Source organism: Neophocaena asiaeorientalis, unplaced genomic scaffold (assembly GCF_003031525.2).
Source record: "Neophocaena asiaeorientalis asiaeorientalis breed wild unplaced genomic scaffold, Neophocaena_asiaeorientalis_V1.1 scaffold550, whole genome shotgun sequence".
NCBI classification, from domain to species: domain Eukaryota; kingdom Metazoa; phylum Chordata; class Mammalia; order Artiodactyla; family Phocoenidae; genus Neophocaena; species Neophocaena asiaeorientalis.
This window is the reverse complement of record NW_020173396.1, coordinates 1,630,547-1,657,353: the sequence shown is the minus strand read 5'-3', so window position 1 is coordinate 1,657,353 and position 26,807 is coordinate 1,630,547. Positions and strand designations below refer to the sequence as shown.

Below are 26,807 nucleotides of genomic sequence, written 5' to 3'. Positions count from 1 at the left end.
ATGGTCCACATCGGGCTTCCCTGGTGGTGCAGTGGTTGAGAGTCCGCCTGCCGATGCAGGGGACACGGGTTCGTGCCCCGGTCTGGGAAGATCCCACATGCCGCGGAGTGGCTAGGCCCGTGAGCCATGGCCACTGAGCCTGTGCGTCCGGAGCCTGTGCTCCGCAATGGGAGAGGCCACAGCAGTGAGAGGCCCACGTACCGCAAAAAAAAAAAAAAAAAAAAGTCCACATCAAAAACAAATCTTAAAAAAAAAAGTAATGATAATAGATTAATTTCTTTAAAAATTTAAAAGATAACTATCTTTAATAAGCTTTAACAAACATTTACAGCGCTTCCAAAGCCCTAGAAAATACATAAAAATGACACACTTGTGTGACAATATCCCTAACTAAAATATCACAGTTAATCCAACAGTTTTATTAAATAATAGTTTAAAAATTTAAAAGACAGGAAGGGATATCAGAACATACTATAATGACTTGAATATCATGGGAAAATATGCCTTTTTCATTGACACTGGAGAATAAACAAAAGCAAAACAGAAACAAATTGAGAACCAACATTAAAATGCCTTTTTTCTTTTTAGAAAATAATTCAAGCATGAAATGTTCTGTACCTACACTAGTGAGATAGTCATGGGTCCCTACAAAACCAGTTGGATTCTAGAGAAATGGGATTCTGGGAAAAGACAAGCTTCAGTGAGCTTAACAACCTTATTCACTCTTACATGTTTTTTGATGTAGTCCTTAAGTATTTTTTAAGAGCAATTGTTACTTCGGACCAGCAATCTCCTCATGGACCAAATAATACCAGTTCACCAATTCCTCTTAATTGTTGGTATTTGGTCACTTAATAAATATGTGTTGATCTGTAACCTGCAAGAAGGACTTTGTGTGCAGCCGTTTTTGAATGAGAACTTCTGTGAATGATGAAGCTATTAAAATTAAAAGCGTAACTGTGCTTGGTTCTATGGTAGGCATTACAAACCAGTAGGTAAAGTACTAATTTCTAATGAAAGGGACCTCAGAGAATCAGCATCTCCGGGCATCTATAAGCATTTGTCACTTTCATTCTACATCCAAACTTTTACTAACAAGAAACTCACAACATTACAGGGATTGCTTATCAGTTATTCATGTGTGGTTGATGCGATGCTGTAGTTGGACACACTCTGGGCTTTACACTTTGGAGTTGTCAGTGTTCTCAAAGCAAAGCCAGAGCCTTTCATCTCTGACTTTGATAAAAATGACACCAAATAGTGGTACAACTTGTAAGCTGAAAAAGAAAAAAATCTAAATAAATAAATAATTTCCCAAGCCTTCTGGCTTGCAGGTTCTATTGATATAATATCTCCATCAAGGAGAGTAGGGTGCATTATGCTATGATGAGTTGATAGCACCATCTCTGAGGTTGTTTTGGTCCATTTTGTTGTGGAGATTCTTTGGTAGGTATTTCTGTGAGTCATTTGTAAGACAGCTTCAAATGAGTCCTATCTAGTTGTCATGCTTGCTTCTTTAATAGAGGAAGTCAAGCTGTGCTTTTCAAAAAGGCCTGGATGTTCTAAGATGGTAGACTTTAAGTTTCAGGTAGCAATTTCAAAAACCCTGTGTACGGTTTCACAAAGTAAAGAATCAGAACTTCCTGGTGTATATTTATAAGTGATCTAAGTAAATGTGAACAAACAATGATATTTTTAACACCTTCAGTAAATATATGAACTAAGTTATAGTATATGCATTCAATTCAAAGCTTTGCCAATAAATCAACCAATTTATTTTTTTCTACTCCTAACCATATACCTCATTCTGTCACCAGAACAACAGAGATAGATGTTCCTCTTAACGTATTTTGCATTTTGCCTAATCAATATAAGTGATCATTTGGTAGAGAGTACACTTTGACTTTTTTGCTCTCAACACATAAAACACACACACACACACACACACACACACACACACACACACACAGACACACACAGCACAAGTCTCTTCAGTCTGGTATTTGGTTGTAACTACTCAAAAAGAAAGCAGTAGAGGGAATCATCTCAGTTCTCATTCTGATTGAGAGAGGGAGAAAAGCCACTGTATATAAGCATGCATGTAAGCATGATAAAGTTCTCTGGGTCATTGCAGCAAGACCATAGGAAACAGCTAAACAAGGTGGAGCGATCCAGTAGGTCTAAGGTTGTGACCAATTCCTTACCACTGTTTTTTTTTTTTTAGAAAATTGTCCAAACAAAGCAAAGCCTCTCTTCAAGAGAGTAACGTGTCATACTTTAAAACCACCTTAAAAAGGCTATTGTTAGGCTGGGAATTAATCAGGTTCACATTGCCTATCTTCTCTCTCCTGTTCACGTAGGTGGTACCAAAAGCTCTAGTGGAATCAACCAGAAATAAAGACCTTAGAACAGGTGGTGACACCATCTGGCTATTTAAATCAAGGCAAAACCACCCCCTTCCCAGAAGATGAAGTTCTGAAGTCCCTGATGATGCATGGAGCCTTACTTAATCCAAGGGAGAGTAAGTGGGCAGAATGAGTTCACCTCCAGTTCTTCTTTAGACATATATTTAAGAAATGTTGAGCACTAATGGAGAGAAAGAATCTAGTGCAAATACATATGAGTGAGTGCAATTCTTTTTCTCTGCTACTCTCATGCCATCATCTAGGAAATATATCTGTCCTTCTTCTGTGCACATTTGTATATGTATGTACCTACTGTTTCTTCTTTTCTAAGTTAGCTGTGGAATATCCTAGTGTCTATGTGAGAATTGGCAATGTTTCTCAAAGAGGAGTACTGTTAGCATGGGGGACAGGAAGATTTTTCACCGGGTGGAACTGTTCCGCATATCTCAGGGTGTTTCACACCCATGCCCCACCCAATAAATGCTGGTATCACCCCTTTCCCACTTGAGTCATTGTGATAACTAAAAACATCCCCACATGTTTCCAGATGCACCCTGGGGGAGGGGAGTGGCAGCACAGCACCCAAATGTTTGAAAGTTGACCCTCTTCCCTTACACCCCTTCTTTCTTTCCTTGTGCCGAAAAGGATCTAAGGAGGCAGTTGATGGGATTGATTCGCAAACAGTGCTTTCATTTGCGTCTTACTGTTCTCTCCAATCATGTTTTTAATTCAGGAATTTTTTTAACCTGGATGATGGCTTTTTCAAAAAAGAAAAGACATATATTTTGGGTTCCACTTTACATCCACTAGCTTTCTTCTTTAGGGCCAGTCTTAATGGTAGACGTAAAATAGTTTCCTTTTAGGGATTAATTACCATAACCAGTTTTAATATGTGGCTAGACCCCTTAAAAGTTGTTTTTTTTTTTTTAAGCAATGCTTAATTCCTCAAAAGGCAAACACTATGTATTTATTATCTTTCTAATTTGAGGCCTCTCGCACATCAGTGAATATTGTCACATCAAATGCTGTTAGCATAAGCGTCTACTTCCTTTTGTTATATTTCCTCATTTTATTTCGTCTGATCTAGACATTTTTGAATGATGAAACAAACAGGTAAACAGAGGGTGAAACTGGGTGAAAAATGGGTTAATACTGTAAAGGCCGTAAATGTGTTAAGTTTAAGAAAAAAAATGAATTGAAATTAGGGAGGAAAGGGATTTTCTAAAAGTGCCTTGAAATAATTAATTGTTTTGTAGGAGATGGCCTTTCCATGTAGGCAGAGAATTTTTTCTTCACTTCTTTCTGAAGAGACAGTCAAATAGAGAATCTCATCTCTTAATTAGAAAGAAAAATACTCATCAAACACATCTCATCACTGGAGAGCTAATGATTCACAGCTGTTAGTCTGAAAGGGCAGGCTTTTTTCCTGAACAGTAGGAAGTGTTAATCATTTTGGATGAGATTTCTTTTTTAAAATATACTGTAGTTTGCAAAAGAATAGGATATTTCAATATTCCAACTTAAATGATTTTTCTGAAGTGTGCTCCCCCAGGGAGACTGTCATGTGTCGCACTGAATGATTATTGAATGCAGGCATCTTCCACTGCACTTCAATGAGAGCATCAATTGATGGGATGATCTGGACGGCCCAGTCCCTGCCTGGGACTCTTAAAACCCCAGGCTCAAAGAAAGAAAAATCAGGTACATCTTGCACCTCCTAAGAAATGGTATTGCTATAAAATCTTAACATTTTGAATCATTCACTCTACTTTATATAATTTGCCATGTTTAAATGGAAGTGAAAAGCCCAAGCCCACCTTCATTAGCTTCTGAGTAGAAAAGGTCTTTTTGTTTGTTTAATCTTCATGTGAAAAAGTAAGGCTTCTTTTGCTTGTAAAATGTAATTGGCTCAATTATTTTCCAGTCTTTGCCTTTACAGCCACCTTGCTAACCTCTTCTAAACATTTTGGACAGAAGAAAACCTCATTTAATAGAAACCATGTGAATAGCTAACTTTGATTATTCAGAGCCATGCAAGAGAGTGAGGAAAAGGAAGAATGAAATTGTCTCTACAAACCTCATTTTGACCATTAGTGTTTGACCTCTTTGACATGCCAGACCTTTACCAGAGCACCTAAAAAGTGGTATTCCATTTAGTGGTCATCCCAGAGCAAGAGGAAGGAGAAGAAGTAGAGATAGAAAAAAATCTACAAATTGAATAATCAGTCCCTAAATAATTGAGACCTTCAGAGCATCAACATTCACTATAAAATCCTTTACCTTAGAAGCAGTGGAGCATTGTGGGAAAAGCACACTGGATTGGGCGTTAGCTGACTTTGCCACTCAGTAGAGGATGTCCTTAGACAAGTTTAACCTCCTGAGCGTCAGTTTCCTCATTCATAAAATGAAGATAGTCTCAGCCTTCCCAGGCTTCCTTGCAGGACTTTCCCTCTAAAGTTCATTTTATGCAATGTGATATAAGATACTTATTAGGACAAATTATGTCATTTACCTTTCAGTAAATTATAGATTTTCAAAATAGCCATTCTGAATACTTATGATTAAAATGTAGGTTGCTCTTCTTTGGACAAAATTCAACACCCATTCATGATAAAAACCCTCCAGAAAGTAGGCATAGAGGAAATTACCTCAACATAATAAAGTCTCTGAAGAACCTAGGGGCAGGACAGGAATAAAGACACAGACATAGAGAATGGACTTGAGGACACAGGGAGGGGGAAGGGTAAGCTGGGACGAAGTGAGAGAGTGGCATGTATATATATACACTACCAGAGGTAAAGTAGATAGCTAGTGGGAAACAGTCGCATAGCACAGGCAGATCAGCTCGGTGCTTTGTGACTACCTAGAGGGGTGGGATAGGGAGGGTAGGAGGGAGACGCAAGAGGGAAGGGAAATGGGGATATATGTGTACACATAGCTGATTCACTTTGTTATACAGCAGAAACTAACACACCATTGTAAAGCAATTATACTCCAATAAAGATGTTTAAAAAAGCAGGTTGCTTTTAAAGCCTGGCACAAATAGATACTGAAGGATTGTGTTTTGTGATGTTAGTGATAAAATCATATGCAAGATAACACTGATTTAGATCGAAGGTATTTGGATTTAAAAGTGAAAAAAATGTATGGACAGGAATTGACATTCTTAAAGCTGGTACTTCAGAACAAGATACTTTTATATCTAGGGGAATGAGAATGTTAAAAATTGTCAACATTTAAAAACCTAATTTTTTTCAACTCCAGACTTCACAAAATCTACAATGTATGCTAATGTCATTTACTAGCAATAATGACTTTCTCTAAAGATCTGGATTTTTCTTGCTCTGATTATTAGTAAAACATTTCAGTGCAACCCCTCATAAGTTTAATATTGGGTTGGCCAAAAAGCGTCTTCAGCTTTGAAGTAAAAATAAAAGACACATATTTCATTTTCACCAAGAACTTTATTGAACAACGTATTCACCGTTCCACTGCCTTCTGCCATTTTTCAGGCAAATTCGTAATGCCCTCTTCCCAAAACTTTTTATCTTTTTGAGCAAAGAACTGTTCCAGGTGCCTTTTACAGTCTTCCAGGGAATTGAAATTTTTCCATTAAGAGAATTTTGTAAAGATTGAAATAAATGGAAATCCAAAGATGCAATGTCTGGTGAATACAGCGGTGAATTAGAACTTCCCAGCCAAGCTGTAACAGTTTTTGCCTGGTCATCAAAGAAACATGCGGTCTTGCGTTATCCTGATGGAAGATTATGCGTTTTCTGTTGACTGACTCTGGATGCTTTTCGTCAAGTGCTGCTTTCCATTGGTCTAATTGGGTGCAGTACTTGTTGGAATTAATGGTTTGGTTTTCCGTAAGGAGCTCATAATAGAGGACTCCCTTCCAATCCCACCATATACACAACATCACTTTCTTTGGATGAAGACCTGCCTTTGGTGTGATTGGTGGTGGTTCATTCCACTTGCCCCACAATCTCTTCCATTCCACATTATTGTACGATATCCACTTTTCATTACCCGTCACAATTTGTTTTAAAAACAGAACGTTTTCATTGCATTTCAGTAGAGAATCGCATGCAGAAATAAGGTCAGGAAGGTTTTTTTCTCTTAACTTATGTGGAACCCAAACATCAAAGCGAGGAACATAACCAAGCTGGTGCAAATCATTTTCGATGCTCTGGATATTTTGAGTATGTCGGCTATCCCCCGTGTGGTATAACGTTGATTGTTCTCAATTAATGTCTCTATTTGATTGCTATCAACTTCAACTGGTCTACCCGACCATGGAGCACTATCCAGCGAGAAATCTCTAGCACAAAACTTTGCAGACCACTTTTGACATGCTTGATCAGTCACAGCACCTTCTCCATACACTGCACAAATCTTTTTTTTGCGTTTCAGTTGCCTTTTTACCTTTCTTGAAAAAATAAAGCATAATATGCCAAAAATGTTGCCTTTTTTCTTCCATATTCAATAATAAAATGGCTACACAAAAATTCACCAGTTTTGATAAGCTTTTTTTTAAATGCACGCCGGTATGACAGCTGTCACATACAATCTAACAAAATTGTTTCGAATGAAGTTAAAGACAACTAAGTGCTACTAGAGCCATCTTACGGAAAAAAACCGAACAAACCTTTTGGCCAACCCAATACTTATGGCTTCCTTCCAGCAAACCCCTTCCTCCCAGACCACACAGAAATCCCTCTAAGGAACACCATCCATCTTCTATAACTGCTCAAAGAACAATTATCATGTTGACTTATCTTGGAGTATTATTTTATAAAGTCTCTGTTATTTTTCAGAAACAATTTTAAATATGAAAAACAGGGCTTCCTGGTGGCGCAGTGGTTGAGAGTCCGCCTGCCGATGCAGGGGACACGGGTTCGTGCCCCGGTCCGGGAGGATCCCACATGCCGCAGAGTGGCTGGGCCCGTGAGCCATGGCCGCTGAGCCTGCGCGTCCAGAGCCTGTGCTCCGCGACAGGAGAGGCCACAACAGTGAGAGGCCTGCGTACCGCAAAAAAACAAACAAAACAACAACAACAAAAAAAAGAAAAAAATGAAAAACATAAAATTGACATTACTTACATTGGTATAGTACTTTCTGATAATGCATTTTCATGTATATTACATAATTTGTTTCCCACAGCCTACTTGTGAAATAGACACATATTACCATTTCCATTTTATGGATAATAGACTAAAATAGGAGAGAATAACTGACCTGCCCAAGGTCTTATGATGATCATATAGCAGAAATGGAACTAAAAACACTTCTTCAGGCTCCTGGTCCAGACCATATTTTACTCTACCATACTGTCTCCTTGGAGAGAAAATAGGTATCAGTTAGCATTTGCTGTATAACAAACCACTCTATTAGTAGCGCAAAGCAACTACCAGTTATTTAGTAATGATTCTGTAGGTGAACAAGTTGGATCAGGCTCAGCTGGGTACTTCTTTTGTTCTCAGCTGGGCTCACTTATGCATCTCTGGTCAGCTTCTGGCCAGTTAGGCAACTTTGCTTCTGAATGCTGTCTGGCTTCCAACTGGGGCAATGGAGACAACTGTATCACATGTTTCTTATCATTCAGCAGACTAGACTGTGCTTGTTGACATGGGCTCAGGGTTTGAAGCATGCAGAGGGAAAAACCCAATGAGCAAGTGCTTTTTAAGCCTCTGTGTTCAGCATTTTTACAACTCCTCCCTCGGCCAAAACAAGTCCTATGTCTAATCTCAGTGTCATCTTGGGAGAGTATTTCAAAAAGCCTGGATACATGGAGATATTAACAAATTGGGATCATTACTGCATGTAATCACTATAAGCTAAATATAAAAATACTGAAAATGGCACTCGCTTTATCATCTTTTCCTATTGTAGTTGACGTAGCTTTTTAAACACAGCTCTAATGCTTGAATCCACCCTATGGATTCTAGAGTGGAATAGGGAAAGTGATGAGCTATAAGAAGGGCCAAAAAAATTATATATAGTATGAGCCAATATATTCCTGCTTGTAATAATACCTAATGTTTATTGAGCATCTTACAAGCATCTTACAAGCACTAGGCTAATTCCATCTCAAATCTGTAAGTAGTATAGTTTTAACTTTCAGATTATAAAATTAAGAGTAATCTAGTAATACATCACATAGATAGTGACTAGTAAGCTTGGATAAAAACATGGGCCTGATTCAAACTCTCAAGCTCTTTCTAGTGTGTCACACTGAAGCAGGTTTTTTAGGGATCCCATGATTGTGGCTAACAGTCCAAGGCAGATTGACAAAGAGCTTCTACCATCCAGGATAATGTGTAAAACTCACAATATCCTTTTTCTAATGAAGAAGGTTGTGTGTACTTCTAATATCCCATGAAGATTTTCTGATACAGAGTTTTAGTAGTAAATCACAACCATCTAGTAATTTGCAAAAAGGAAACCACCAAATTCTTGGAATAATTTTAGTTTCTAATGAGCAAGGCTAAATAATGTAGGGATAGATGTTTTGTTTGGAATGGGGTCATGGATTTTATGAAAGTAAAATAAAGATGGTCCAAGTTTTCTTATTAAAAGTGTTGGGGGGAGTGGGGGAAAAGGCAAGGAGAATGTGACAGAGAGAGAGAGAGAGAGAGAGGAAATATAAGGAAAGGATGTCATAGTGATGAAGTCAAAGGAAATTAAACACTGTACAAATGTGCAGGAGTCCTTATTACCTAGTTTAACCTGGAGAAATTCTAGAATCATCAGATCCTCTCTCCATGTCCCATGCAGGCAAAAAGGTTTCTGGATATATGGGTCGCAAAAAATCCTAGGCATTTTTGGGTTTATATATATTTTTTAATTGCTTTTTTGGTCCCATTTTAGCCCATTATGTCTCTTCTTTTCAAACCCCAAACTTATGAAAAGTGTGGTCAGGACCAAGGACAGATCCTGCATTGTCTTAGCCTTCCTGGAGTTTTTCTGAGCTTCCTTCTTTCTCCTGCTGCCCTGGTGAAACACTGAAGACCCATCCAGGAGTGTTTTGGTATTTTGTAGGATAAAGGAAAGGATCCCATCTTCATGCAAGTGGGCTCCAGGGAGAAAAGAAGCTTCAGTGTGGAGAGAATAAGCTAAAAGACCCCTTTCTCCCTCTGAGGGCTCTTTGTTTGTGGATCATCACCATTGACAAGTATTAGAATCATCACTAGTACTATAGAGAATAATTGCTTTTTTCTTAGTGATTCTTAGCAATATGAGCCCAGAGACCATGTCTTATCCTAATTTTGAACACCCAATATTGCATAGCACATAGGTGTTTAATAAATACCTTTTATTGTTAATCTGTGTTCATGCTCTTTTCCTTTTTTTAAATTGAGGTATAATTGACATATAACACTATATTAGTATCAGGTGTTCAACATAATGACTCAATATTTGTATACATTGTGAAGTGATCACCTGCAGTAAATCTAATTACCACCCCTCACCATACAGTTACAAGTATTTTTTTCTCATGATGAGGACTTTTCAGATTTATTCCTTTAGCAACTTTTAAATTTGCAGTACAGTATTATTGACTATAGTCATCATGCTGTACACAATATTCCTATGACTTGTTATTTTATAATTGGAAGTTTGTACCTTTTGACCCCCTTAGCCCATTTCACCCACCTCCCTCACTTCTGGCAACCACTAATCTGTTTTTTTAATTATTTGTTTGTTTCATTTTTAGATGCCACATATATGTGAGATCATATGGTGTCTTTCTCTGACTTATTTCACTTAGCATAATTCACTTAGCATAATGCCCTCTATGTCCATCTTGGTTATTGCAAATGGCAAGATTCCATTCTTTTTATGGCTGAATAGTATTCCACTGTATATATGTCATAACTTCTTTATCCATTCATCCATTGATGGACACTTAGGTTGTTCCCATATCTTGGCTATTGTAAATAATGCTGCAATGAATGTGAGGGTGCATATATCTTTTTGAATTAGTATTTTCATTTTCTTCAGATAAATACCGAGAAGTGAATTGCTAGATCATATGGTAGGTCTGTTTTTAATTTCTTGAGGAACCTCCATACCGTCTTCCATAGTGGCTGTACCAATCTGCATTCCCACTAAGAGTGCACGAGGGATCCCTTTTTTCCACATTCTCACCAACACTTGCTATTTCTTGACTTTTTGATAATAGCCATTCTAACAGGTGTGAGGTGATATCTCAGTGTGGTTTTGATTTGCATTTCCCTGATGATTAAATGAGTAGCATCTTTTCATGTGCCTGTTGGCCAACTTCTTTGGAAAAAATGTGCCTTCAGATCCTCTGCCCATTTTTAAATCAGTTTGCTTGGTTTTTGGCTATTGAGTTGTATGAGTTTTTATATATTTTGGATATTAACCCCTTATCAGATGTATAATTTACAAGTATTTTCTCCCATTCAGTAGATTGGCTTTTCGTTTTGTCGATGATTTCCTTTGCTGTGCATAAGCTTTTTAGTTTGTTGAAGTCCTACTTGTTTATTTTGGCTTTTGTTGCCTTTGTTTTGGTAGTCAGATCCAAAAAAATCATAGCCAAGATCAATGTCAAGGAGATTATTGCCTATGTTTTCTGCTAGGAGTTTTATGGTTATAGATCTTACATTCAAGTCTTTAATCCATTTTGAGTTAATTTTTGTGTATGGTGTAAGTTTTATTCTTTTGCATGTGGCTGTCCAGTTTTCCCAACACCACTTATTGAAGAAACTTCCCTTTCCCACAAGAAGAGAAAATTACAGGCCAGTATCCCTGATGAACACAGATGAAAGAATTCTCAACAAAATATTAGCAAACTGAATTCAACAATACATTAAGAGGATCGTATACTATCATTAAGTGGGATTTATTCCAGGGATGCAAGGATGCTTCAATATCCGCAAATCAATCAACAGGATATACAACATTAATAAAATGAAGGATAATGTATAGCTGATTCACTTTGTTATAAAGCAGAAACTAACACACCATTGTAAAGCAATTATACCCCAATAAAGATGTTTAAAAAATAAATAAATAAATAAAATGAAGGATAAAAATCATATGATCATCTCAGTAAATGCAGAAAAAGCATTTGACAAAATTCAACATCCATTTATGATTAAAAAAACTCTCAACAAAGTGAGTATAGATGCAACATACCTCAGCACAACCAGGGCCATATATGATAAGTACACAGCTAACATCATGCTCAATAGTGAAAAACTGAAAGCTTTTCCTCTAAGGTCAGGAACAAGTCAAGGATGCCCACTTTGCGACTTTTATTTTACATAGTGTTGCAAGTCCTAGTCAGAGTAATTAAGCAAGAAGAAGAAAGAAAAGTCATCCAAATTGGAAAGGAAAAAGTAAAACTGTCACTATTTGTGGATGACATGGTTTTGTATATAGAAAACCCTAAAAACTCCACCAAAAAACTATTAGAACTAATAAATGAATTCAGTAAATTTGCGGGATACAAAGTCAATATACAAAAATCTATTGCATTTCTATACACTAACAATGTACTATCAGAAATAGAAATTAAGAAAACAATCCCATTTGCAGTTGCATCAAAAAAAATAAAATACTTAGTAATAAATTTAACCAAGAAAGTGAAATACCTATACACTAAAAACTACACGACAGTGATGAAAGAAATTGAACACAAAAGTAAATGGAAACGTATTCCTTGCTCACAGATTGAAAGAATTACTATTATTAAAATGTCCATATTACCCACGGCCATGTACAGATTCAATGCAATCCCTATCAAAATTCCAACAATATTTTTCACAGCAATAAGCAATCCTAAAATTTGTATGAAACCACAAAAGACACCAATAGCCAAAGCAATCTTGAGAAAGAAGAGCAAAACTGGAGGCATCATGCTCCCTGATTTCAAACTAAACTACAAAGCTATAGTAACCAAAACAGTATGGTATTGGCATAAAAACAGACACCTAGATTAATGGAACAGATTAGAGAGCCCATAAATAGGCTCATGCACATATGGTCAATTAATTTACAACAAAGTAGACAAGAATATATCATGCTGTTTCTTTTTTTGACCTTTTGAAATCTTCAATTAAATTTTGAGAAGAAAAATAAATGCTTTTGTATTTAGGGTTTATTCAAAGCTCTCTTGTTTGTTCATTTTTTAAAGATATTTTCAAGAGCAAGGGCTCTTTACTTAATTAGATTCTTAAAGAGCACATAATGGGGAAGGAGACTATTTTTCCACTATGAGAATTCATAAAGCTAATGCAATTTCTTTCTTTGTCTCTCTCTTCTATATCTTTTCCCATCCTGTGTTCTGGTGTTCATGTTGTTAGGGCATATTAAGACCATATGTATTCATAAGAAGTGTTCTGTCACTTCTGAGTGCTATATTTTAAGAAAGGTATTGATATATTGATTTGGATGTGGTAAGAGGATGTCCACAATGGAGAAGTGTCCAGAAACCATACCTTGTAACTGGTACTTTAAGCAATGAGTGATGTTGAACCTAGAGAAGAAAAAGACATGATAGGTGGATTGATTACTTGCAGAATTATCATATGAAAAGTTTATTTGGCGCAATACCTGGCCTACAACTAACACTAATACAGAAAGGAACAAGAAATTCATTCTGGGTAACACCAGGACTCTTAACACCAATGAGTGGCCATTACAAGGAGGAATATATTTGCTCAATAGGTTAAAAATCATTACAATTGGTGATATTTAGCAATGGAATAATCTGAGTCCCATCCATGAGACCAGAATACACTGAGTCACATGAATATCCTTGGAAAAGGCAACTATATAGGAAGGTCTAAGAGGAAAGACGGTTCATGACTGCATAACCAGAATGGATAGACAATTTTTCTAGAAGTACTAAGGTACTTCTTCTACCTTGTGTGCCTCAGGGAGAAATTCATTAGTGCTATCACAGGTTGTAATTCTGAATACATTTTCCAGATGTCACTTGGTTTTAAATAGTGGCTCTATAGGACTTTTACTAATGCAAATAATTAAGTAGACTTATGTTAAATGACTTGGGAACCCAGTATCCATTTATTCATTAATTCAGCAAATATATATTTATTAAGCACCTACTATGCCCCCAAGCACCATTCTATGCTCTGGGGATAGAACAGTGAGCAAAAAGAAAAAAAAAAATCCCTTCCTTTAAAGAGCTTATATTTTAATGATTGTCAAAGTTTTACAAATAAATATGTAAAGAATTAATATGGATTCTAGCAAAAAATAATTTTCTCTTTTATCTATGTTGATGTCTATCAAATTTGCCTTAAATCACTTCCTGAGTAAAAAATTATATTTTTTAAATACACTTTAATAGAATAATCATAGCCATCAGTTATAATTTGTATCATCTTTAAATATATTGTATACATTTCAAAAATTAAACAGAATATTTTCCTTTTCTAGAACTCTTTATAGTTTTCTGGTGAAAGAGAAGATATGGCTCATGTTCCACGCATTAACATATTTGAGATTTTTCTTATTCAGGAACTTGAATCTATGGTTACCATGTAATTCTGTACAAAATTCATTTCTTGGGTTACTAAACCATTATTTATGCTTTTTGGTGTCCATGTGGGTTATGAATATCAAAGAATTCAGTAAAATATACAGTCTTCAAATTTTAATATCACATTAAAAAAAAATCCCTGATGGTACAGTAACATCATGAAGTCATTTTAAATATTAGAGAAAGGATGTTAGAGGGGATCAGATCTACAGATCTATGTTGAGGAATGAAAACACTGAGGGAGAGTGATTTTCTAAGGCCCAGAACCAGTCTTCTGGCCCGTGGGCCAGGCGTCCCTCTACCACTCCATACAGGTTCATTTTCTCTGCAATTTGAATAGGCTGTGGGCTTGGCTGAGGTTTGTTAAGAAGGCTGCAAACAGCCCATGCTGCTGTGCCTGATGTGAGTGTTCTTAGGGCACTGCTCCTAACCCTTCTGATCTGTCAAAGGCAGGATGTTTGCGTGACCCCAACCAGCTGGCTCAAATTCCCAATTATACTTTGGTTCAGCTAAAGCTTAGCAGGCAGATGACTTTCTAGTTTTCAGTATTAGAATATGTACTACCTGAGGACCTTTGTTAATAAATAGTTAACTTTCTCAATTTTGTAATGTATTGATATCATTTACACAATACTTTTTTTGAGCACTTACTGAGTACCAAGCAGTGTGTTAAATCCTTAACACATTTCAACTGTTTAATTGTCACAGCCACCTCTCAGGTGGATACTCTTATCATCCCCATTTTACAGAAGAAGAAACTAAAGGGAGGATATATACCATGCCAGAGGTTATAGGACTAGTTAGCACCAAGGGTGGAATCTGGCTCTTAACTACCATCTGACTTAAATTACCTTAATTTGGCAGCAGGGGCCACAGACCCAGAGAATTTAGATGATCTGTGCAGGGTTATAAGAGGCTGGTGGGGAATGGGGATGAGTCACAGTTTATAACCATTGCTGGTTATTTTATGATGCAGATGCTCTTAAAATGGTTCCTTCTGCCAGCCTAGGTGAGTTCTTAAACTTACATTCCTCATACAATTTTAAAAATCATTTATATACTTAGAGAAGTAGGTAGTTTTAAAAGATGATAAAGGTAGACATTTAAAATTTTCCTTTGACCAAGTTGCTCCATTTTTTTAATAGCTGTTTGATTTCTGTGGCAAGGCTGAATTTTTTACACTTGTTGGTAGCAGTTCTATTATTCATAATGTGAAATCTTGGGAGCTCTCTGGTGTAGACTTGGTATTTTCATCTGCCTATTCTGCTTGTTACATTGTATTATCCAAGTGAGATTTAAAAATAGTTTCTGATATTAAATGGTGATTCATCCTTTATCATTAAGGCAGATAGGCCAGTTATTTCTGACAATGTAGTGAAGCTCATTTTGCTGCCTTTCTTTTTTAAAACTTTATTTTGTCCAACCTAACAATAATTTCACTGGAGGAGAAAAATTTAAATTGCCTCATTGACAATGTAGTGATATCAGTTTTTCCTTCATAGAAATTAAACAAAGTAAAAATCTTAGTGACTTTCCAGGGGTCGGTTGTGCTTTTAGAAAAATGCCTAACAAGTTCTCAAGTTTTTGTTTTCAAGGCAAATCTTTCTATTCTGAAGCATTTAACTGTGTGCTTTTTTGAAGTGCAGTATGGATAAGAGAGTCCATTGAATGAAATTCAGAGTTGACTCATCTTTTTCTTCTTCCTTCTCTCTCCTCCAGCTCTTTCTCTTTGTTGTCTGGAACTTTGAGCTCTACATGATACCAATGGTTTTGTTGTTACTATTGACATGGAACTACTTCTTGATCATATCAGGGAAAGATAACAGGCAACGTGATACAGTAAGTCTCTACTTTCTCATTTGCATGTGTTTTTGTTCTTATTCCTAGTCTCTCCATCAAGATCAACATTGAATTCGGTTTTGCAAACCAGAAATTCTGTCTGTAAATACTCAAGTTTGGAGGAAAGTTTTATCAGTTCAAAACTAACAACCCTTTGGTCCTAACACAATAGAAAGTATTCACCTGTTTCTAGCATTACTCATTTTGGTAGGAACTAAAATGGAGAGCACACCAAAGAATGAGTTATGATTTTTAGGTGTAAGTCGGTTATTCCAAATGATTATTTCTTTTATGCTCCTTACTTGTTTTTATGTCTTAATGAATCCTGAGTTAAGACATAATATCACAAAATTATCTATGGTCAGACCAAACGAATGTATTTTATTTAAGACAGTTCTCTGTGGTCTGTCATTGGAGGGAAGGAAGACTTGATGGTTTTTGGCCTAGAAAAGTGCATCAAGTACCTTAATTCAGTGTTCATTCACTGAACAATAACAAATACCCTTCTCTGCGTCAGGGGTGTATCAGGATACCGGCTCATGGGTCAAGAGCTTCCAATTAACCTAAGGAAACTTACATTGCACTCACTTGCCCTCTCGGCATTTTTGAAAGTTTTTCGAATGTGTGAAACAACGTTTTCTCTCTCAAAGAGTTTTAGACTGAGAAGCAGAAGCTAGCAACATTATAATCAAGTTTGTTATTCTCCCACCAGTCCTCATTCCCCTTAGGCTATCTCAGTCACTACGCCCCTAGCAAACATACAGCTTGAAAAACTTTCCCATATGTAAATAAATGGGAGGGGAGTGTCTTACGCACATAGAACATTTGCAATTTTATAATTCTGTAGACAGCTGTTGAGAATAATTTAAGGGTTTGTCAAACATAAGGATCTCTTTGGCAGCTATTTGTCCACATCAGATTACACTGATTTTTTTTTTTTTTTTTTTTTTTTTTTTTGCCATTAAGGGCCTCCATTTGATTGATAATCAGGACTTTTGCCAACTATTGTGCCCATAATGACGCAGGAAACAGAGTTATTTGATCATAAGTTTAGTAGTGTTATATAATACTTTGTTATAATAGCATAATGATTGCACATATACATATGACATAAAAGAATTTTCTTTTTAAATAACTCAAGCAAAATATACTTTAAATGGTTACACAAGCAAAATAGACTTCTTCAAAATAATTTTATTTGTCATCAAAATAAAAGAAAAATCCAGATGCACAACCACCAAGTACCATGGCAAGGTTGCCAACAACGCACCACGTTTATTTCCCTATGTTATTTGATATATTTCTGTCTCTCTCATGAGATTATAAATTTGAGGTAGAGAACTGTTTATCTCTGTACTTGCCACCGTCTCTAGCACGTGTTTTGCAAATTAGAGGTGTTCAAACATTTTTTTGTAAAGTTTATCAAAGCAAACATGTGATTGCTATTAGAGATTTTAATGGTTAGGAAGCATCAACAGACAAGGCGTTGTTATTATTATTGGCAAGGATTTATGGATATATATTTAACTTGCACACTGACAGACAAGCCCCAAATGCCAAAAGCCTTGGTGTCGTGGGGACTAATAGGCACTTTTTTCAATTAATCCAGGATGTTTTCTTTAAGAAGATAGGACTCTCTGAGCCAAGTCCTTTTTGTCCCATTTATTTCCAGGAGGTTGTCGAGAGAGAAGAAAATCTACTTTTAAAAAAAAAATTTAATTTATTTTTTATACAGCAGGTTCTTATTAGTTATCTATTTTATACATTTTAGTGTATATATGTCAATCCCAATCTCCCAATTCATCCCACAAAACTCTACTTTTCATTCAGTTGCCTTGAGACAAATATGCAAATAAGAATGTTTGCCAAAAAGTGGTAATTTAGTTTCAGGTTCTTAATCCTATGAGGGGGCTTATCTTCAATATTTAGTCATTGGTTTGAGTATTCTTAGTGTCAGGGGTGTATCAGGATACTGGATATCTTAGTAAAACATTCTGAAACGATAGACTTTGCTTGTTATTTTCTTCAGAATATACCTGCCTTGGCTGGAAAGGTACACTTTTGGAGGAAACATAATAATATATAATGTATCCCCTTGTACTTAAAATTCTCTGAGAATTTTTATAAGCCTATTGAAAAGTTAACATATTATGTAAATTTTTCTACTGCCCTTTTCCCCCCAAAATATAACTCTGATATAGTACTTACAAATCCTTCCTTGTGGGCATATCTCTGACTGAATCCCCCTTTTAGCCATGGACAATATTTTATTCTCCAACACATGCCACTGTGAAACATGCTACAGTCTAACTTTCATGGAATGCCAACTACACCCCATAACTCCCAGTGATTGCCTTTTATTTGCCCAAAACACACATATCCACATATTCTGTTCTTTCCAGGCACCAGAGCAGCAATCACAACGCTTCATTCAGCTTCTCATTCACTGGCTCAGCTGAGACCTTACGTAACTCTTAAATCCAATTTGTCTAATTACGTGTTTTCTGCCATACCCAGCTGTGCATTTGAAATGGTTGCTCCTTTTGAAAAGAAACCTGGGTTATACTTTGCTGGTTATAGATTACACACACACACACACACACACACACACATATGTTCACAAGCACATATATGTAAATTAAGAGAAGTGTTTGGAGGGGTTGCTATGCTGTGCCTGGCTACTTATCTACCGCGTAGTAGATAACCCTGGAAGAATGGTACTTTGCCCTAAGTCCTTATTGGTGTCCCCAAAACAATGCAGAATTTTTCAGCATGTGTGAAAACTTTAGGGAATCTCTGAAGTGCATTAATCACACCATTGGCTGATTCCAAATCAGGAAACTTTCTGTTTCAGGAAAAACAGGGGGCGTGGGAGGGCGGTGGATATTCTGTCGCACACAAAAAATCATCTGTACATTATTCAGCTGAGAAAATTCAATTAGGATGAAAATTATAAAAGAAAAACAAATCAAAATAAACTTCAGGTTTGTGTAGCAAAAGAAAAAAGAAAATAATATTTCCATGGCATAAGAAGTTATAAGAGAAAAGGAAATAAATACTGTAAAAGATAAAAAGTACATAGTTGGGTAAAAATTCTGTCTTCAAAATATTGGTGGATAGTTGAGATTAATACTAAAATAAGAAAGGATTTCTTTGTCTGTTTATTGTTTATTAAGGAGACCATTTCCTTTTTGGAGACTTAAAGATCACAGGAACTGAAACCCCCAACCTTTTCCCCACCATGGTGCCTGTTCTAGTTTAATGAAAAAAATGAGATGTAATCCTTGCCAAGTAAGTTTTGCTGCATATAATGAGCTGAACCCGTTGAGGACAGGATAAGGGAACAGCCGTTCCTGAGTCTAATGCTGTAGACTTAGAGATGCACATGAGAAAGAGGTGTGGTTAGCAATGGTATTTCACCTCTGCTGTTTCTCAGTCAGACTTGTTAAAAATAAGCAATTCTAGATCTAAATCTATCTCTACTTGGACCATGACATTAAAATTTATAGCATAAGAATTGTTAGACTTTTCCAGAGAAAGCTGTTTAATACAAACTTCATTCAGAAATGTCTGTGGCATGAATGTCATACTTCTCTTGGTTTAAGCCGTCACTCCAGAACCAGGGGAAAATCACCCCTGCCCTGCCCATTGGGCTCGTACCAACTATCCACATTACAGTTACTATAAACTGAGATTTTGTAAGAGTAGATGCCAGGCAGTGATCTTTACTTTGGAGTTAAAAATTTTCGAATCCTCATTGCACCCTGGATGCTGTGTTAAGCACTTTCTTTTATCATGTCATTTAATTTTCCCCCAGGAGAGAGAAGATGATTGTGTCAGCCCAGCCCATGTGTTAGGGCCTCCTAAATCAGGTGACCGCCTGTTCTCTTCTCTGTGACAAGGAAGGGAACATACGTGGAAGAAGCATGGCTACAAGAGCCCTTCCTTGAGAGAGGGGAAATCAAATCTCAGAGGATGAAAGAAACAGGTTGACCAAAGAAACCAGAGCTCTATTATACTCACTGAGACAGGTATCATCATTACTACCTCACATACAGGGAAACAGGGTAGAGAGGTTAAATGGTTCCAAAGGCACACAGTTAGTTAGAAAGTGGCAGAGTGGGTGTTAGAATCTGTCAGTCTTTCTGAAGTTTGCACTCCTTATCACACCACTCAACTACATTTCCTCTTGAGGCTATATTTTGGTCCATCCCAGGTCTCCCTGGGTACCTTTTGAGCACATTTCTCCTTTAAGCTTCAGAATGGGCAGTAGTACTAACTCTATCTTTAAGCAAACAGATTGTTGGAAAACCCTCATTTTCCCCACTCCACCCCCATGTCCTCCTCACCTCTCATTCAGGAAAATGGAGCAACTTGAATGCATCAGGTATCCTGCTAAGCCTTCTGGAGACATAGTCTCCTTTAATTCTTCATAATAATTTTTTAAATTTATTATTTTTAACATCTTTACTGGAGTATAATTGCTTTACAGTGCTGTGTTAGTTTCTGCTTTACTTCATAATAATTATATCAAGTAAATGATTCTAAATGGTTTTATCCTCATTTTACAAAAGAGGAAATTCAGAATCAAAGAGAATGATGAATAACAAACTCCATAGAGTAAGTGGGGCGCAAACCCAGCTCTGCCCTATTCTGAAGCCTCAGGGTATTTCTGTGGTACACGTTTGGGCATGCCTTTACCAAGGGATCCACTTTCTGTTTGGAGCCTTACCTGGAATCCCAGGTATCCCCAGATTCCTTCCTGTGAGGTACCTGGTGACCTCTCAATAATGGGTACTGATCACCTGTTTGATCCCAGGTGACCCCGTTCATTTCAAAAAAACATTCATGACCGGGAGGACTACCTTCCATCCACCCAGGTGAGCATGGAAGAGTAAATCAAAGCTAAAAATCCTTCACATTAGTGAAGAAAATCTTTGAATATCTTTGACATTCAAAAATTCTTCAAGCAGTGCTTTTTAATTACATTTTAAAAGAGCATTCACTTTTACTGTCATGATATGCCTCCCACTTAACAATCTTAGTTGTCTAATCAATGGAGGCATTAAAAGACTGAAGAGTAGGCTAGATCAATGAAATCATTCTCTGACTCACGCTCTCACTGTGATACCAGTTGAGCCCAAATCTGTCTGATAAAATACTTCAGGAAATACTGAAATGTTTTGTTAGTTCCCTCACATGGCAAAGCCCTCCATGCTTCTCTTCCCCTTTAGAATAGCACTGACTATATTTGTTGTTGTTGGGGCTATTCCACTTAGGCCCAGAACATTGATGTCTAGAAATAAAGCTTGTAAGGAGAGAATTTCCTTTGCCACCATAAATGCTGTTGATTGGACAATTTAGGATCATCCACCAAAGAAACATCTGTTTGTTTGACCTGATTTCCTGTAAATCAAACTCATTTATTATTTTCTCAGCCAGTACTCTCAGTTCCAAAGAAGTCGTCCTGGTGGAATATTTGAATAAGTAGACTATTGAATAAGTGAAATATTCCTAACAGGATCTGGAAAGACTGGCCAAAGCTGAGCAGAGAGGAGTGGACTCCGTGCGAAAAGCACTTTTGGTGCGTGGTCAGACTCTTGGCACTTCCATAAGGGCTTTATCGTTCACAGAAAGTAGCGTAGATCAGAGCCTCCTGAGTTTGCATCTCAGTACCAAAAAAGACCATGTACTTGCTCTTAACAGAAGCAGCACTGAGTCATACAGCCTGTAAACACATCTAAAAATTGATGATCACTCTTTTCTTTTTCCTGCTTATTTCAACAAATTTTCTCAAACTTTTAAGAAGGTCACCAGCTTGCAAAAATGTGAGGAAGACCGTGAAAAGAACCAGACCTTTATTTTTCCAGCACGATCACAAGCATAAAGAGGTAGAAACCAACAGCCAATCAGATGTCAGTAGAAAATTTCATCCCTTGTGACCCTCTCAAATCTGTTCAACCACTTAGATGTGCCAGATTATTACTCAGTCTACAGACTGGTGCCCTGTACACTGATGACCATCACCTCATCAGGCTCTGGGCATACCCCAACAGGACTTCCACATTTTTTCCACTCTCCTCAAGTGCCCCACTCCCACCACCATGCTACATTCCCTCTCTCTCAGGTGACCAAGGCCTTCTGCGTTGCAAATTTTCCTCAAGCTCCAACCCCTGAAGCCCTCTGAATTTGTTCCCAGTTTAGGGTTGCCAGATTTAGCAAGGAAAAATACAGATGCCCAGTTAAATTGGGATTTCAGATAAACAACAGGAGATATTTATATAAAAATAATATTCATTATTTACCTAAATTCCAATTTAACTGGATGTCTTGTATTTTTCTGGCAACTTTCCCCCAAATCACAGCATGTATTCTTACCTCAAGACTTGTAGGAAGGTGATAGTTCTGAAACAAAATGCTGATTTTTTTCCCTCTGCTACTTTTGTCTTTCCGTAATATCTTCGAGCATGGCATAGAAGATTCCTCATGTGTATGCCCCACCCAAACCATATAGCTTCAGCTTTATCTCCCCTGTATTCCAGCAGGATTGTTCGTTTGTGTGTTTTTAGGTTTTGAGAATGGAATGTTTAATGAGCAAAAGGTGGAGATGGTGGGAAGAAGGGGGGAGGTACAGAAATGAACCAGACAGTGCCCCATTCTCTTTTATCATCTCTTTCACCCAGAAAGCAACCATTCACCACTTGGGAGAGCAGGAAAACAAAGCTCAGAGAGCTTATGCCACTTGCAAAGGCTCACACAGCACGGTGGGACTGGAACCCACTTCCAACTGGTTCCCAGGCCTGTGTTCTCTGCCTCTCCTCCAATGTACCCATTCCATAGGCCCAGGGTGGGCAAAGACTTGGTCCACATAACCCAACAGAAAGCAAAGAAGGAAGCAATGATGCTTCTCTCTTTGTATAATTGGGGAAACTGAGGTCTAGGATAAGGCAGTAACCTCTGCACTGGCAGTGAGTTTGTGTGGGTGGTGCCGTGTGGGACAGACGCGGTGGCCCAGGGAAGGGCAGTGCAGGCCTGGTCTTGAACTTAGTGGAGGTGCTCGTGCTGTGCCTGGGAGCCGCATGGGCACCAGAACAGATGTGCAGCGGGCCATCTGGCACGATGTGTGGCACTGTGCCAGGACAGGTGGCTGGAGCGCTTGAAGTCCTTGCTGCAGGTGCCAAACATCGAAGGGGTTGAGCTCAGAAGGCCTGCCCACAAAGAGGTGGGCACACTCCCTTGCGAGGGCCTGGCTCTCCTGGGGCACCTTGCTCTGGGATGAGCTGCACCGTGAACTTGGAGGAGACCCTGTGGGTGTTGATGAGCAGATGGGAGCCTAGGCGTGCGCAGGTCAAGGCCCCACAGTGGAAGAGGAGGTCAAGTAGTGGTCTTCTGCCATGGGGGAAGGGGAGCTTTGAGGGATGGGGTCTTGACATGGTCTTGACAGAGGAGGACCCAGGGTGGCTGGGACAGCTATGGCAGCAGCAGCAGTGTCTGGAGCCGAGTGTATTTGTAGTTTCCCAAATAGTCAATACACTCTCTCTATAGCTTTTACTCTTTTCTTAAAAAAATATATGTTTGCAAATGTAAGGTGTAGTTCTTGCCTGTCATATATATTTTATTTTTTACGAGAATTGGATCACATTAAAGGTACTGTTAGCATACCTACTTTGAGTTTCCCTCAAATTACTGGGAAACAACATGCTTTTTAATGACTGAATAATTTTCACCATATGAATACTTTACTTTTTCTCAATTAAACACTCATTTTAGAAATGTTTGTTTCCAGTGTTTATGCCATCTCAAAGAATGTTGCAAAGAAACATCCTAAACAGATCTCTGAGCAGGTTGTCGGTAATGTCTTTTGACAAAGCCCTTGAAGGGGAATTTCTGGGTCAGAGTATATGCATTTTGAATATTTTTGGTAGTCAATACTGACTTGCCAGCCATTAAGGTTTTAATATTTTATATATATATGCCTGGGTAACCACAAGTTATCTTCATCATTTCTCCTGGCGAGCCATCTCTGACTTCCTGCCCATCCTCACCCACCCCTACACCTACCAACCCATCTCTACCATCATATACTCCAAGAGCTTAAGTGAACCCTCCCCTCTCAGTTCCCATATTCCCCTAGCTGTATTATAATAAAAAGCTCACCGGGGGTCTTCTTCACCTGCCCCAGACTGTTCTAACTGTATCTTCCATCTGTGTATCTAATCCCAGCACAGAACAGGATGTCTCAGATATAGCAGCACAGTAGTTGCTCAAAAAATGTTTAATGAATGAATACTAAGTATGTTAATCTGATTCTTTTTCCACATCAAAAATTGTCTAATTTTCATTCAACAAAAATGTATTGAACGTTTGCAGGCACTGTGCTAGCTGTTGTCCAAAGATGATTAAGACCTGGTCCCAGTATATCTATTATACTTCAATACAGATAAAAGAAAGGGAGAGGGAGAGAAAAAAAGACCTGGTCCTTGCCCATGACAGTTTGTGGTCTAGTGAGGGAAACAAACAACTAAGTGGAATACGTGGGTATAATAGGTGCAGTGATGGAGGTCTATACATGAAATGCAGAGCGTGTGGCCAAAAAACATTTAGATCATCGCAGATACGTGTGCGTGTGCTGCATATATAAAGAAAGAGGGTCTACCTATCTGTGGCCACAGCCCTATTCCACCCTTCCGTCTGTCCCTTCACTCAGTAACTCCATGTTTGCCTTTAATACTTCAGTGTTATTGTCTATCTTTTTACTCTATTCTCAAACTGCAGCTCAACTTCAGATGGGAAGATGAGTGTTACCTGTACGTGACATGTCGGTTCACATAGAGAAAGATGTAAAGGAAAACAGTTCTGTTTTTAAAAGTCAATATACTAAAGAGCCGCCTGTCTAGAAGGCAGACTTCTTTTGCTTTAGATCTATTAGGACTCAGGAGAGATACTTAGAATTTAAAGTTAGTGGTAGTTGCTGCAGAGGACACTTATAGTTACTCTCATACTGCAGCCCTCACCATCTTCCTGAATCGCTCCCACCTTGCTCAGATTCCCCAAAGATAAATTATGAGAACGTAACAAGGTAAAGAGATACTCTTCATTCCTATAGAGGATTTCTGCCCTGAAACCCAGCTCTTTTTCCACCAAATGAATTGTCTTGGCAGGCTTGAAGGAAACCTGAAGATCTTGCCCCCATAAATGGCTGAATTTCTCTTATTTGAACCCCAATTGACTCCTGGGTCCCAGGAACTCATTTGAAAACCAACTTCCTAAACTCTCCTCAAAGTCTCCCATGGATCCAAAGAATTCACCATCTCAATGGTTTTCCAAAGTGTCCAACCCAAGCATCTACCCATTTGTCAACCAAATGGTTTTATTATTTCTGTTCCCTTTCCAAAAGGTCTGCCTCCACAATTTTGTCATTTCTGTCATTGAAGACTGGGACTTAGGAGAGGAGAAAAAAGGATATCCACGGTTTGGGCCTCACTTCTCAGGGTGGATGTGTTTTCCCACCTATTTCTAGTGATGATCTGGTGGTTCTTTCGAAATGATTTTACACCCTCCTCTTGGTAGATAGCCAGAACTCCTTGACACATTATGGTGAGGGAGGTAGCATGTAGGACCAACAGAAGCACCTTCTGGCCGACTCATGATCCCAGGACTAGTTTGCATCATGCACCAGGTGGTGGGGTGGTGTTAGCTGAAGGTTTCATACAATATTTGTGGAGACTTACTGTCCCTAGTCCAGAAAGGGGACAAGAAATGACAAGACTTCAATTAACAAACTAAACATAGAAACCAAGTGATATGTCTTTATCTGCTTGTGGAAGAAGTTTATAAATCAGAACCATTGTTGGGAGTCCAATAAACCTGAGAGTTTTGTATTCATGTTTTTTAGTGTTCCATGAGTTAAATTTATTAAGAACATGTAATTTTAAAGCCTTTCTGTACATGGAACTGGAGTAGTATGTGCAGGTAACCAAACTAAAATATGCCTTCAAGGGCATTTTCTTTCATGTGTTATTGAATTTATTTCATCATTCAAGAAAAAGAAAATAGTCATGATACCATATCACTTATTTTTTAAACAATAACAATATTCTGGTAACATGCTTAAATGAGAGACAGTTCACCTAAACAAAGTTTCCAGATATGTTACACTCCCATGGGCAACAGCAGAAACATCTTAAAAATGAGTGTTGCCACTACCATGTTACAGTTGGTAGAGGTTAAGAGTCCAAACTTTGAAATTACAAAGACCTGGCATTAAATTTCAGACCTTCTACTTGTTAGCTGTATGAGTTTATTCATTTCCCTAAGCCTCAGTTTCCTCACCAGTAAAATGGGGATAATACCTACCTTTGTTGAGGTCTTGTGAGGATTAAAGAGACAGCACACTGTGTTAAGCATATAGTGAGTGCTCAGTAAATGATAATTAGGCACCTGATTATGTATAAAACAGGGCAAACCAGTGGGGGTAAAATGGGTGTCTAAACATAGTAGAGGTAACCACCTCTCTTAAACAGTTCACTTGTAAGAACTATTGAAGAGAGTGGTTTCCCATGGCCATTAGTCCTTCTTGGTTTTGAACTTGTGGACAAAGATAGTAAAATTGCCACAGAAAGATTTCCTGTGTCTATAATCCTCCTGCTATATATATGGAAGTCCCACAAAATGAAAACTACATTTTTATCAACAAAAAAAGCTGACAAAGAAATTTGAACAATCCTCTACGGATTAAAGCTTCTTGAAAACTGAAATTTATAGAAATACCAAAAATGTATGCCATTTTACAGATCATATCCATAGATATTTGGATAGAAACGTTTTTCTTGATGATCGTAATACTAATCTCCACCATGCACAGGACATAAAGACAAAGGCCAGCAGCACCATGAGAACAGGGCATTTCCTTCCCTGAGACCATCACTGAGTCCATAGCAAAATACTCTTTCCCAACAGCTTCACTCTGGGTGTTGACTAAGAGAAGGAGAAAGGTAAACCTACTAGCATGCCAGGCCTGGGCA

At 37.9% G+C, this 26,807-nt stretch overlaps 1 protein-coding gene across 12 annotated transcripts in view; it reads left to right on the top strand.

Moving 5' to 3' along the window:
* Positions 1 to 26,807, top strand: part of MCTP1 (multiple C2 and transmembrane domain containing 1) — a 352,345-nt gene that overhangs the window by 240,044 nt on the left and 85,494 nt on the right. For 9 of the 12 annotated variants that reach the window (XR_003003489.1, XM_024746952.1, XM_024746948.1 and 6 more), the window contains one exon: positions 15,664 to 15,783. The exons of 2 other annotated variants lie outside the window; for them this stretch is intronic. Coding sequence is in view for 9 of the 10 variants with exons in the window: in XM_024746952.1 (XP_024602720.1) it covers positions 15,664 to 15,783 (120 nt within the window). In the remaining variant the exon portion in view is untranslated. Of the gene's footprint in view, positions 1 to 2,360; positions 4,704 to 15,663; positions 15,784 to 26,807 lie in introns of those variants that run through there. One more of the 12 variants, XM_024746956.1, reaches the window with a different exon arrangement.